General features: G+C 48.7%; 1 protein-coding gene and 1 non-coding gene across 8 annotated transcripts in view; both read right to left on the bottom strand.

Annotated features, from left to right (window-relative positions):
• Nucleotides 1-1,312: 1,312 nt before the first annotated feature.
• Nucleotides 1,313-13,360, bottom strand: part of VPS13D (vacuolar protein sorting 13 homolog D) — a 284,007-nt gene continuing 271,959 nt past the window's right edge. For all 7 annotated transcript variants that reach the window (XM_032758968.2, XM_032758969.2, XM_032758970.2 and 4 more), the window contains 2 exons: nt 6,275-6,515; nt 1,313-4,470 (listed from right to left, as the gene is read on the bottom strand). In XM_032758968.2, the coding sequence (XP_032614859.1) occupies nt 4,339-4,470; nt 6,275-6,515 (373 nt within the window). In that variant the 3' untranslated portion in view covers nt 1,313-4,338. The remainder of the gene's footprint in view (nt 4,471-6,274; nt 6,516-13,360) is intronic.
• LOC116814048 (small nucleolar RNA ACA59) lies at nt 5,970-6,122 on the bottom strand. Its single transcript, XR_004371146.1, has one exon. It is a non-coding gene; the product is annotated as a small nucleolar RNA ACA59 (small nucleolar RNA).

Below are 13,360 nucleotides of genomic sequence, written 5' to 3'. Positions count from 1 at the left end.
GTGGCCGGACAAAAATACAACCAGGCTGCCCGATTCCGCTGTAAATTCATGGTCATCGATGTCAAATGGGTCCTTAATGTCGCCCGGCAAACATACCATGCTTCTGTGGCCTATTCCCTTTCCCGTTATCCTACATGACTATGTGTACCTTCTCTCTCTCCAAATCTGCATCACTTCCTGCCCTGTATTCATTCTTGCCTGATGTGAGAAAACAGGAGCAATCAACCGAATCTCAAGCTCTCCCACCTCCACCCATCTTCCAGGCCCGCCAGGCCCTCTTCTCCCTTATTCTTTCCCTGCCCTCTTGAATTTCCAGTCAGTTCTCTCCATTTATGGCCAGATTCCTCTAGAGAGCTGTTGATATTTCTCTCCTTCCATTTTCCTCTTGAATCGACTCCAACCCAGCTTTCACCTCCAATGCTCTATTGAAACCGCTCTCAGAAAGATCTCCAGTGACTTCAGCATTGCTAGGTCCATTGATAATTGTTGGTCCGCATCCCACCTGACTTAGCAGCAGCACTCAATAGTCTTTGAAACCTTTCTGGCCTCAGCTTCTAGGATCCATCCCCTCCTGGTGTCACTCCATCTCTGGATGATCCTTCTGAGTCTCCTTTGCTGTTTTTTTTTTGTTGTTGTTGTTGTTGAGACAGAGTTGCCAGGCTATTGTGCCAGGCTGGGGTGCAGTAGCGTGATCCCGGCTCACTGCAACCTCTGCCTCCCGGGTTCAAGCAATTCTCCTGCCTCAGCCTCCCAAGTAACTGGGACTACAGGTGCCCACCACCATGCCCAGCTAATTTTTTGTATTTTTAGTTATATACATAATTATATAACGTGGTGAAAATTTGGGCGACACACGAGGTTATTTTGAGGTGGAGTGGATGGAATAGAGAGGGGCGATATAGTGGGTGTTAGAGATGAGGTTTCATCATGTTAGCCAGGATGGTGTCAATCTCCTGACCTTGTGATCCGCCTGCCTCAGCCTCCCAAAGTGCTGGGATTACAGGCGTGAGCCACCATGCCCGGCCTCCTTTGCTGTTTCTTCTTCAGCTGCCTAAACCCTAAATGTGACGTCTGTCCTGCTGGGGCTTGGACTAGGAACCTCAGAGTGGACTGAGCAGCAGCCAGTGTAGCACGGAGACTGCCACTTCCTCTTGGGAGGCTGAGACTGGTTAAGGTGTGGGGGTGCTTCCCCAGGCTTGGGGGGAGAGGCCACATTTTATTGTGAACATCATACTATGTTTGGTATTTGTCACTGGTGATAGCTCTAGAAGCTGTGGATCACCAAGAGACCAGAAGAAAACAAAAGAACAAGTCTGGGAAGTCCACAGAGCATTTTATTCCACAGGAAGAAAAATGATGATTCTGATATGAGAACCAGACTCAAGAGTCTTCACACACTGGTGACTGTAATAGTGTTTACATAACAGAGAACCAGATATTTTATTTTTAGAATTTTATCAAGCAGCTACTATGGTATTTTGAGGCACAGATCATACTTACAAACAAAGTGGCCCTGGAGCCTTCAGAACGTTGCGATGAGTACCCACCAAGCAGCAAGACACTCGGGGATTTGGGGAAGGGGCCGCTTGCCTGTTTTCCACTGTGTAGTGACCAGGCCCAGGGGCTGGGGAAGCACTGGCCTGGCTCACCCTTCAGTGAGCACAGAGAAGCAGCGACAGCCAGGGAGTGACACGGGTCGGCCAACTGTGCTGGGTCAAGGGACTGGGTAGCTTTGGATATCTCCTTACCCAATTTACTCTTATTCCACTTATTTTACTTTCCTCAGAGATGAACTGTGTGTTTGAGGCAGAAAGAAAAGCAGCATAAATGATCTTAACAAAGTCTTAGGCATTGCTGGCTGCATATCAGTTTACAAAGAGACGGGGCATTTAAGGAGCCAGGGGCAGGGCCTGTTTCCTCCAAAGCTTTAGATGTTTTCCTGGTGAGAACCAGGACGGGATGTCAAATGCCCCTGAAACCTTCTGGCCTTGTCTGGCCCAGGGCTGCAGGGCAGGGGAGAGCTGAGAAGTGGAGCAGCTCGCAGTTGGCCCTCCCATCTCCCACCCAGCCCCGCCCTAGATGGTCTTTGGATTCCATTTTAACATCTGCCTCTCCTAAGGTGCAAATGTCAAAGTGCTTGGTTGTGCAATCACAGGAGATGGGCAGCTATTTAAAGAGCTGATTAAAATTAGAAAGGAGCCCAAGGGGGGCATCTGAACACTTCTCTGGATTCCTCCTGAAGCACCAGGCCACAGGGCAGCCCATAGCTAACTTCCTCAGTCAGGTCTGAGAACACCCAGCACTGCTGCGGCCCAAAGCAGATTTTCTTAGTAACACTAAACTCCTTAATCTCATCAAGAGATTTCAAGTGACTTTGTTCCAGAAGGTGATAGAAGGCTCACTGACGCATACAATCAACCCTTCCAAGAGTCTCATCTTTTAAGAGATCATGATCTCAGGCAGTGGGTTACTGATGACAAAAACCACAAGCCAAACTTGTGGGGGTGCAAAGAGGGAGGCTGAGGAGGAAGCTGCGGAGGAGCTGCCACTTGGCTGTATCCTGCTGCCATCTTGTGCAGTGCATGAGTACTGATACAATCATGACCACCCCCCAGCAAGACGCACACAAACTAAAACTCACCCAGTGCCGCAAAAGCCAAGTTTCAATTCTGCAATCCACTAACTTGGAGTTCAGCAAAGGCAACCAAGCCTCGGAGTTCAAGAAAGCTGATCCTTGAACACTATGTAGCTACTTGTGCTAAAGCTCCCTTCCTTCCTCTCTGCATGCGTACACACACACACACACACACACACACACACACACACACACACACACAGACACAGAGACACAGAGGGGAAGTAGGAGAGGAAAGGGAGGGGAAGAAGATTAGCTTCATTTGTGTCTTGGAAGGATTTGGGTCATGAGTTATAAACACCAAAACCTTCCACGCATCCACTGATCCACTGAGTCATCCCAGACTCAGCTACATGTGACAAGGTTGTGGAAATTGATTAGCTTTATTAAAATAAAAATTTAAAAATCACAAGGTGACTCATTCATTCTAAAGTGAGGCCCTTTTTCCCTTCTCCCTATCTGCTTAATCCTTACAGAAAAGCGAAAACACCAAAAACAAGACCCAGGGCGCTCATACCAGGCCTTGCTCCCAGTAGGAATTTAAAACCAAGGATAAGAGATGTCTTCGTCAAATCTTGGTTCCACGAAAAGCTTACCAACGCAGCTTTTTAATACTCCTATTTCATCCCCCTTTCTGGAACTCTCCCTGCTCCCTTCTCATCCTGGGGTTTCCATCCTGTGTCTCCTCGGGCTGTGGAGCTGCGATGCCTGCCTGTGGCTTTATTAAAAAGAAAACAGTCCCGGGGCTTTGTTCTTGGTTGTTGCTGCCCAGGCAGGAGAGCACTCTTATGTGGATTTCTGATTTGTTGCAATAGTTCAATGGGATTTTTTTTCTCCTTCTCAATCAACAGAGTTTACCAATGTTTCCAGCCTCTCTAATAATAACCTGAGAAAACTTACAATGCTGACTTGCACACGTGTGGTAATGGAGCACAGGTTTCCCCCTAAGTTTGGTAAGACTAGTTAGGAAAAAGCCAAATGGATAACTTACAACATAATTTGCGAGAATCTAAGCACTCTTTGTAAAATGGGGGTGAGAAATTAAAAGTGGGCTCCCAAGTCCCTCTCCTAGATCCTTCCGAAGGGCCAGCGCCAGTCCTGGGTGCCACAGCTCACGGCCCAACTGGACAGCCACGATGTCAAAGGCGTCCCTTTCAGGACCACAGCCCTCACCTCAACCCACTTTACTGGGAATACTTTAGTCTCCAAAACTAAGACATAACATTCTTTAACTTTTAAGAATGCCCTTCTATAGATAGTATCCTGAATTAGACATCTAGAATTAGTGCAATAGAAGATCCAATATAGTTTTATATTACTTTACAGTTAACAAACCTTTACACATAGCACAGGCCCTGTTCAGAAACGTTCCTATATATTTACAAACACACTGTTGTACATATATACATGTTAACAAAATACAGGGCAATCTAAAAATTAGATTCATCTCAGTACATGTTTTTAAACGTTATTTAACCAATACCTTTAAAAATTATTTCACATAATCTAAAATAACTCCCTGCCTCACAAATTAATACAATTTCCATTTATACTTTTCCTCATGAGGATTTACTTTCCCTCATTCCTTGACAACTTCCCCAAACCCGACTCCGGTTCTGCCTCTAACGTCAGCCGAGAGCTGGGCCTCTTTCCTCCTGGTGGGTCTGCGCTGTGTCGGGAGCGCCCGTCTCGGCAGCGGGGCTTCAGGAGTCCAACTCCAGCTGCTCTCGGTTTTCGCTGAGTCTTAACATAAGCTGCTGTTCATAGTAGAGGCTCTTTGCGTAGTTTATTTCTTGTGACAACTTGACAGCGAGGACCTCAGATTTCACGTGGACCTAAGGAGGAGAACAGGATGGGTCACCTGTCCCCAGGATGGGGAAACCCAGGAATCAGATCCACCCAGGCGGCGGCTTCCAGCCCAGCTGCGTCTCAGGATGGGATGTACACGTCAAAGAAACAGTGATGGCCGGGGCTGCTCCTACTTCACTTGCACTCACAAGTCTGGGGTGGGTCCCTGCAATTTTTTTTTTTTTTTTGAGACAGAGTCTCTGTTGCCCAGGCGCAATCTTGGCTCACTGCAACCTCCGCCTCCCGGGTTCAAGCGATTCTCCTGCCTCAGCCTCCCAAGTAGCTGGGACTACAGGCATGTGCCTGGCTAACAATTTTTTTTTTTTTTTTTTTTTGGTAGAGATGGGGTTTCACCGTGTTAGCCAGGATGGTCTCGAACTCCTGACCTCGTGATCCACCCGCCTCGGCCTCCCAAAGTGCTGGGATTACAGGCATGAGCCACCGTGCCTGGCCAGTCTGTCTTTTTAAACATTCCCCAGGACTGTACAGCCAACCCATACTCACCTGACATTTGGGACCTCCCCCCACCGGCCATAACTGATCTGCAGAGGTAAGACCAAGAGCAAGAATGTGGGATTCACATCTAAGGTCTGGTAACGGCTGATGAAGGAAGAAGAATCAGCGAACAAAAGCCTCTAGGTCTTTCTTACCACAAACACCTCTCTGCCCACCTGCTTTGAAAGGGGCAGAAGTATAGTGGGCGAGGCTGCCCACCTGCTACAGTGAAGGGATCTGGAGAAATACTCACACTTTGAGGTGCTCGCCCTCTTCATTAGCCAGCTCTAACTTAAGCCAATGACCCCAGGGAAGCCTTACACAAGCCCAAACAGGCCCAAGTGCATTCCTTAGCAGGGGGAGGCCAAAGGACTCTGGAGGAGAGAGGCCCAATAAGGCTGGTGCTATTTCCGATCCGTAGAGAGAGCAGAGGTGGGCAGGCCCTTTTGATTAACGTATCATTCTTGAATGCAAGCTTCAAAATCCGGGTATACTGGGTGAGAATGAGCAGGACTAACACCTGGGTGTCATGGCAAACCACCAGGGTCGACTGGCCAGAGACAGATCCGAGAGGGGCTCTGCAGCCAGCTCTGGTGCCAAGCCACTTGGATTTGAACCCCGGCTCCTCAAGGTCAGCTTGTAGCCTTGAACGAATCACCTGCCATGACCAATAGTGAGGAGGGGATGACAGCAACACAGTGATCAGACAACCCACAAGACAGCCAGCCCTCCAGGAACGTTAGCTATTCGCAGGAGCTTTATTATTTAAAAGCCTTGTCATAACAAGACCTTGTCCCCTTTGCAGGCAAAATATAACTTTTATTTACAAGTACTTATTGAGCATGCTAGATGCTACTAGAACAAAAGTTATGGTTTCCACCATTAAGGAGAAACAATGGAGAAGCCAGCGTGAGTGAGCTCCAGCGCTTTCTTCGATTCGGTGCACTGAAGAATCCCATTTTGGGAGCAGAAAAACCCTGTGTGTTGTGTTAGCTGTTCCTTATCACCAACGAGAGTTAAGTATTGTTACCCTCACTACATCTATGGGTAACTGAGGCACAAACGTTGTGAGGCAGTTAACGTTCCCAGGGTCACCCATGGGCCAGCTGGGAGGGCAGCATCACCCCAGGAACATACCCTGGGCCCCTCTCATGTTCAGGACTGAGAGGCAGCACTCCTGGGAAGGGCCCAGCCTGAACCTCCTAAATGAGCTCCTGCTGAGGAGGGGGAAGCAGGGCGGAGGCATCGAGGCCCTGGCCCCGCCCCTCAGGAGCCTGAGAACAGCCGGGCACTCACCATGGGCTTCTGGTGGGAGGGGCCGGGGATGGACACTCCACTGCTCGTGCTCACGGCTTTCTTGGTCACCTGCACATACACCTTCCCATGGTCTTTGGAGACAAGGCAGTGGTAGAGGTCATCGTATTTGACTTCTAGGAAAATGGCTTCTCGATCCACGTAGTCTCCACTTTTCAGGAAGTAAACAGCTTTGGAGGAGATGAGCACGCAGTAGCTGTCAATGTTCTCCACAGCGATGAAGCTGCAAAGCGAGACGGGAACACAGGAGTGACACCTGGGGCTTCGCCCAGCATCAGGGGGAGGCCCACTGCGGGCTCTGTGGCCCCAGGGCCTGAGTGCGAATCCCGACCCCCTTGCTCACTACACCTTGGGCAGGTGGCTTAATCACGCTGAGCTTCAGCTTCCACTTTTGTAAATTAGGAACAAAAGTGGGCCTGGCCTCAGGGGGCTGTTGTGACGCCCACGGCCACGGCACCCCACACCCCTCGATGGGGTGCTGGATAAACGTCAGCTAATGATGACCACCAACAATTTCAACAATAGAAATACTTTTATATCCTGAAATTGTATCTTGTGGGGTGTTTGTTGTTATTTTTCTGTGGGCATTTTTGGATAGCTTAAAGCTTACAGAAAACTGTAACAATATTCTATTGGACAAAACAGAAAACACAGTGCCTTTCAATGTGAAACTGAAGGAGCAGCTGAGAAAGTGAACTGCCTGGCAGAGGGGAGGGAAACATGAAGGGGCGAGAAGACATGGCTGGGGGCGCTGAAAGCTGAGGAGGAAAAAGCAGAATTAAACAGGTTCATCAAACGGCACGCCATGAAGAGACAGCCTGGCGTTAAAACACCTGTACTCCCACATCCGCTTCCTCCCTCTCTAAGCTCAGCACCTCCAGGGACAGGGCACTCCCCTATCCACTTCATGTTCAGAAAACTCGAAGAGTCAGAAAACGCTTTCTTAGGTAAAGCTGTCATCTTCCTTTTGGAAACTTCTAGTTGTTACTTCAGGAGCTTTAGGGCCACTCCGAAAAAATTGAATTCCTCTATCATGGAGCTCACACATTTAAAGTGGAAATTTATGCACATCAAACCTCTCTGGCCACTGAATGAAGAGCAGTGAACCTTGGGAACAGCGTGACAGTTCCCCCCGGCCTGGCTGCCTCCCCTGCATCTTGTGACAGCCCTTCACAATGGGGCTGCAGAGTCCAGGGACAGCAGACAAGGATGGACGGTGGCAGGAATACTAAAGGCTGACGACAGAGTGGCGGTCAAGCTCCCTCTGGCAAACTGAATTGCTCAGAGCCAGGCTCCACCTGGAAGTGTTCTGAAACCTGGGTCCAGAACGGCGTTGTTCCCAGGTCCTCTGAAGGAGGCAGAAGCCTGGGGGTAGGAGGTGACCTGCCTGTCGAGGGGAACAGGCTGCCGGGCCCTCGCTCACTTGGGGTCCGTGCAGGATGCACACCTGCTCTCTCAACTTCTCTAAATCCCATCCCCCTCCCCGCAAGGATCACAGGTTCTAACTTCTCTGTGAAGCATCCCCCATATACTCCAGCCTCTCCTCCACTTTTGAGCATTTAATTGTGATGGCCCCCAAAGCACGGCCAAGCACAAACTCGTTCTTTCCACGTGTCCTGGATAAGTCTCTTTGCTCTCTGACTACGAAGTGAGCTCTGTAAGTGAGGTCCGTATCTCACAGCCCCGTGTCTCCCTGAGCACCCCACAGAGTTGGCCACCCCGTCAGCACTCAGTGACTGCCTTATTCCAGTTGCCATTTTAATTACAGACGCCCATGACAAAAACTGGGGTTTATTGTTCTATTCTAACTGGTTGGCAATGCCAAGAATGTAGACTTGTAAAGTCTCAATGCCAAAATTAGACAGACCCACAGCCTTCAGTGTACAGGCCACTCAGCACAGACATTCTCACATCTTGCGCTCTAACAGCATTGAGAGCAGCAGCATCACTGAAAAGAGTTGAATGGAATCTGAAATAGCTGGTCCAGGGAAGAAAGGAGGGCACGGGGAAAGACAGAAAGACAGACAGAGAGGGATAAAAATGATCCTGACACAGAGAAGAGGTGACACAGTGCCAGCCAGAACCGGTGGGGACCCGAGCTGAGACCCTGGAGCAGCCTACACCCCTGAGCATCGGTGGGCCTGGTGCGCAGCCACTGAGGCCGTCACAGGCTCTCCAAGGAGACTCCAAAGTTGGTCACCATGATTGGGATGACAGCAGGAATGTGCATGAAAAATCCAACTGAGATTTGAGGTTCTTTCCTCTAGGTGAGCACAGCACAGGCACTTCCACCTCAATGCCCAGCCCCCAGCCCCCAGCGCCACCACATTAGGCACTCGACATAGCTGACATTTACATGTCAGCCAAGGGCTTCCCATCCAGGCAGATGCTCTCACACCCAGGCCAGAGTGGCCGACATGACTAGTGTGCTTTCCATCCCAGAACACTTCTATAGGCTTTAAAACAGACTCTTTTCCAAGATGCCCCGGATGGTTCAAGTCCTCCATCAGGACAGAACCACTTCTGGAGGAGGGGTGACTCTGAGCTGGGACGCCCTCCGGAAAAGTAGAGAGCACAGCGAAGGAAACACAGGCCGAGCCGGCAGGAAAGCCCAGCCCGCTGGCTGACTCTGGCCAAGTCCGCTGCTTTCTTGGTAGCCCAGACTCCTTCATCTCTCTGATGGAGAGGGTAATCCCTGCCAGTTTTCTTCACAAAGTGAGCATGGAGGTCAAGGAATTCATGTCCATACAGAAAGGTAAGTGGAGGAAGGCAGTGCTGTCACTCCACACGGATCTCTGTCCTGTAAGTCCAGGACCCTGTGCATGCCCCGAAGCTGCTACTGATAATAACATATTTTTGGAAATTGTGCGTGAAATGTTCTAAAGTCCTTTCAAATCAAAAGCAGATCAGAGCCAAGGGTCTGGCTGAAGGAAGGAGAAGGGAGAGAGTGAGGCCACAGCTGGAACTGGGCAGTGACCCCAGGGACCAGGCGGCCACAGCTCTGGCCCCATCATCCTCCTGCGGCTTTCCTGCATCCCACAATGGCCAGGGCTTTGGGTTCCATCATCATCGTTATTATTATTAATTTTAATTTAATTTTTTCTTTTTCTTTTTTTACAAAATCTGCCAAACACATCAAAGAATAATTAAATAGCTCCAGACCAGACCCCTTATCTAATGGAGCCTGATACCAAACTTGTCACTCTGTGAGAGAAGCAGCAAAACTCAGGGTGGTAAAAGAAGCCTGGCAAACGCGGCACGCTCCACACCCTCCCCTCTGCCCAGCTGCACCTTCTTCCGTTCCCTTTCCCTAAAGCCACAGGCAATTCCCCCTCCCTGGCCTAGTTCTCCCAGGCTTTCCTTTGCCTCACTTAAGGTTCCTTGAGGTGCTCACACTGCTTCGTAGTCTGAAACCCTGGCTCTCTTCACTGCCCTTAGAATCAAGCATCCCGCAAGGCCTGCTTTTGGTCCACAAACGAGTGACTGTTGGAAAAACCTCGAGGGAAGAAGGCCACCATGGTCTCAGGTGGCCCTGAGCACACTCCTTCTGTTCTCTGATCTGTTATTAACTGAGAGGAAAGGGGAGCAAAAAAATGCAGCCAGAAACACACAGCATCGGATAAGCTTTATCCTTCCAATCTGAGACCTTGAGAAGTCACCTCAGTATTCAGTTGACACATTTTAGGTTGCTGTAGATACTATAATTGATTCTATTTAAAAAATATGATTTTTATACTATTCTTAAACCTCGGTTAAAAGTTTCAACTCTTGGGGCAGAGCATGGTGGCTCCCACCTATAATCCCAGCACTTTGGGAAGCTGAGGCGGGAGGATGGCTGGAGCCCAGGAGTTTGAGACCATCCTGGGCCACATAGTGAGGCCCCCATCTCTATTAAAAAGAAAAAAAAAAAAGAAAAGAAGAAAGAAAAAAGTTCTAAGTCCCCTTTAAGGAGAGAAGAGGATACTCTGGCCTTGGGGCTCAGTGTCAGAAAGTTTCTTCTGAGAGAAGGGAAGGCTGCAGCACCAGCTTACACCCCTTTCCAAGATGACAGGTGCTAAGAGTGGGTGAATCTGCCAGGAGCCAGTGCCGCCTTAGTAGAACCCACCGTCACTAATGACATCCATAAACCACGAACCACGGGGCATTCTCAATAGCAGCCGTAGTACCATCAACAGCAGCCTCAGGCCTCCTCTGGGGCAGGTCACAACGTCCTCCCAAGCCATGCTGCAGCCTCGCAGGGGAGCCAGCTGCTCTGATGCCAGTCGTTTCCGCCTCTCTCTTTGCCTAGAGCTTCCCCATCTTGATGTGTAGAACCCCATGGGTCTACTCTGTGGGGCCACCGTGATGGTGTGAGCTAATCTATGTGCCCCACACAGAAGAGATCCACAGTTAATGGTGGCTCTTCTGTTGAGAACAGGTGCCCAGTTATCCCAAACCTGTGGGGATGACCCCTCCTTCCCCCACACATCCTCTCATCAGCAGATTGGAGAGAGATATCTCTCTAGAAGGCCACATGGAAAACAGACTCATGACCAACTTCTCTCAGGGAGAAATCTGCCAAGTAACTGTTTCAGCCACTCTACTTAATTTTCCTCCTGCTCTTTTTTTTTTTTTTCTTTCAATATTAACTCATTTATATACCTGATTCTACTCCCTCTGGAGTCATTTCAAAATCAGAAGCATTCTGATACGCCTGACTCAGTGCTCCTGGAACAGGCTCCTCTACCCCTAGGCGTTACCCACCCCAGGTCCACCTATGGCCCTGACTCCCTGGTCTGGGCCCAGTGTCGCTCTGAGTGCCAGGCCCTCTTCAGGGCACCTCAACACGTCCACTGGGGAGATGCTCCTTCTCCAACCTTTGCTCTTCAGCACTCCCAGCCTCAGCTGATGGCATCCCCATCAACCAGACAGGCAAGGAGCCCGGAGCCACTCACAACCCTCCTCCTCACTCAGATTCCAATTTAGCAGTTGAGGGATCCACTGACGCTGCCTCCTAAATGCCTCTCCAATCTGTCCTCTTCCAGTCATCGTTACGGCCACTGTGTTCAGGCCTCTCCACCTTCTACTTGGACTACCCCATGGCCTAACTGGTTTCCTGCCTTCAGTCTCTCTACCTGCTGCTGTCAAGGTTTATTTTTCATGAGGAATTTTGAGTGGGATCCTCTTCCTCACAATCTCACTCCCACCTACAGGAGAGGCAAGCTCCTCGGCATGACCACTAAGGTCAGCCTTCAGCAACTGGCCTGGGAACCCACCCTTCCAGCCTCTGCTCCTTCTCTCCGCATGTGCTGCTGCTACAAAAGGCTGACCCCAAATTCTCTAGACCTGCCGTGAGCTCTTCTGCCCATGTCTCTGACCAGCACTGTGCTCTGCCCAATGTGCCTTCTCTCCTTGGCACATTCCTCCGCCTCCCGCAAGGTCAGGTGACTTGTCCAGCGCCTTCTCTGTGAAGCCTTCCCTGGCTTTCCAGTATAAATTAATCACTTCCCATCTGTGGTTCCATAATACGTTGCTCATACTTCTATTTTAACAGCAATATATGTTACAGGTTGTTGGTAATGCAGTGTCTGCTTCCCCTGCTACACTGTGAATGCACTGAGGACAGAGGAAATTTCTTACTCACCCTGGCACATAGTAGGATTCAATAAATGTATGCGTTAGTCTGTCTCAGAAAATGACACTGGCATTACGGTAAGGCAAGAAATTTGCCAGTGCACAGGCAACTTTGGATGCTGGACACATGTTACCAGTAGGAAAGTTGAAAACTTCTCTTAGAACTCCTGATTTAGCTTTTAAAGATTTAGCAAACCTTTAACTTTATCAGAGTAGCTGAGGCATCTGCCAAATGCAAGTTTTAATCCAGGGGCATATCAACAAATGGCCAATTCTGTAAGTGTCAACAGTTACTAGTACATTATTTCCTGGTTTAGGAAATGGAAGCTAATAAATTCTATTCCATTCCTCAGAAGGAGGAACTGTTTTTATTTTGAGACTGTATATGTTACTATAAGGTTTGTATTTATAATGATATGCTATTAGAATCAATATTATATGGTGTGCTCAAAAATTTTCCTGATTTCTCTCTCTCTCTGAAATTTCTCAAGGAGACAAGATACAAAAATCGTAAACAACATGTTTACAAAGTAGATAAGAAAAGAGACATTTACTCTTGATTTTATTTTCTTCTATACTCTTGGATTTGCTAACCATGTGTATGAATATCTTTTTGAGACAGGGTCTCACTCTGTCACCCAGGCTGGAGTGCAGTGGCGTGATCTCAGCTCACTGCAGCCTTGACCTCCCAGGCTCAAGCCATTCTCCCACCTCAGCTTCCCAAGTAGCTGGGGCTAAAGGTGTATGCCACCATGCCTGGCTAACTTTTGTATGGATGGGGTTTTGCCATGTTGCTCAGGCTGGTCTTGAACTCCCGGCCTCAAGCGATCCTCCCACTTCGGCCTCATAGCTCTTTGGGAGGCTGAGGTGGGAGGATGACTTGAGGCCAGGAGTTCGGACCAGCCTGGGCAACATGGCGAGACCTCATCTCTACAAAAAATTGAAAAGAGGAACGACTTATCTGGCTGGTGGATGCATAGGCTACTTTTATTTTTTATACTTTTCTGTATTTAAAAAAAATCTCATAAATGTTACTTTCTAAAACTACATTTAAAAAGTACAATTTCCTAATTGAATACCCTTTATTTCCTTCTCCTGCCTGATTGCTCTGGCCAGAACTTCCAGCACTATGTTGAATAGCAGTGGTGAGAGAGGGCATCCCTGTCTTGTGCCAGTTTTCAAAGGGAATGCTTCCAGTTTTTGCCCATTCAGTATGATATTGGCTGTGGGTTTGTCATAGATAGCTCTTATTATTTTGAGATACGTCCCATCAATACCTAATTAATTGAGAGTTTTTAGCATGAAGGGTTGTTGAATTTTGTCAAAGGCCTTTTCTGCATCTATTGAGATAATCATGTGGTTTTTGTCTTTGGTTCTGTTTATATGCTGGATTACATTTATTGATTTGCGTTATGTTGAACCAGCCTTGCATCCCAGGGATGAAGCCCACTTGAT

This window comes from Hylobates moloch, unplaced genomic scaffold (genome assembly GCF_009828535.3).
Source record: "Hylobates moloch isolate HMO894 unplaced genomic scaffold, HMol_V3 SCAFFOLD_9, whole genome shotgun sequence".
Lineage (NCBI taxonomy): Eukaryota > Metazoa > Chordata > Mammalia > Primates > Hylobatidae > Hylobates > Hylobates moloch.
Note: the sequence above shows the minus strand (reverse complement) of the source record. Positions and strands in the feature narration are given on the sequence as shown.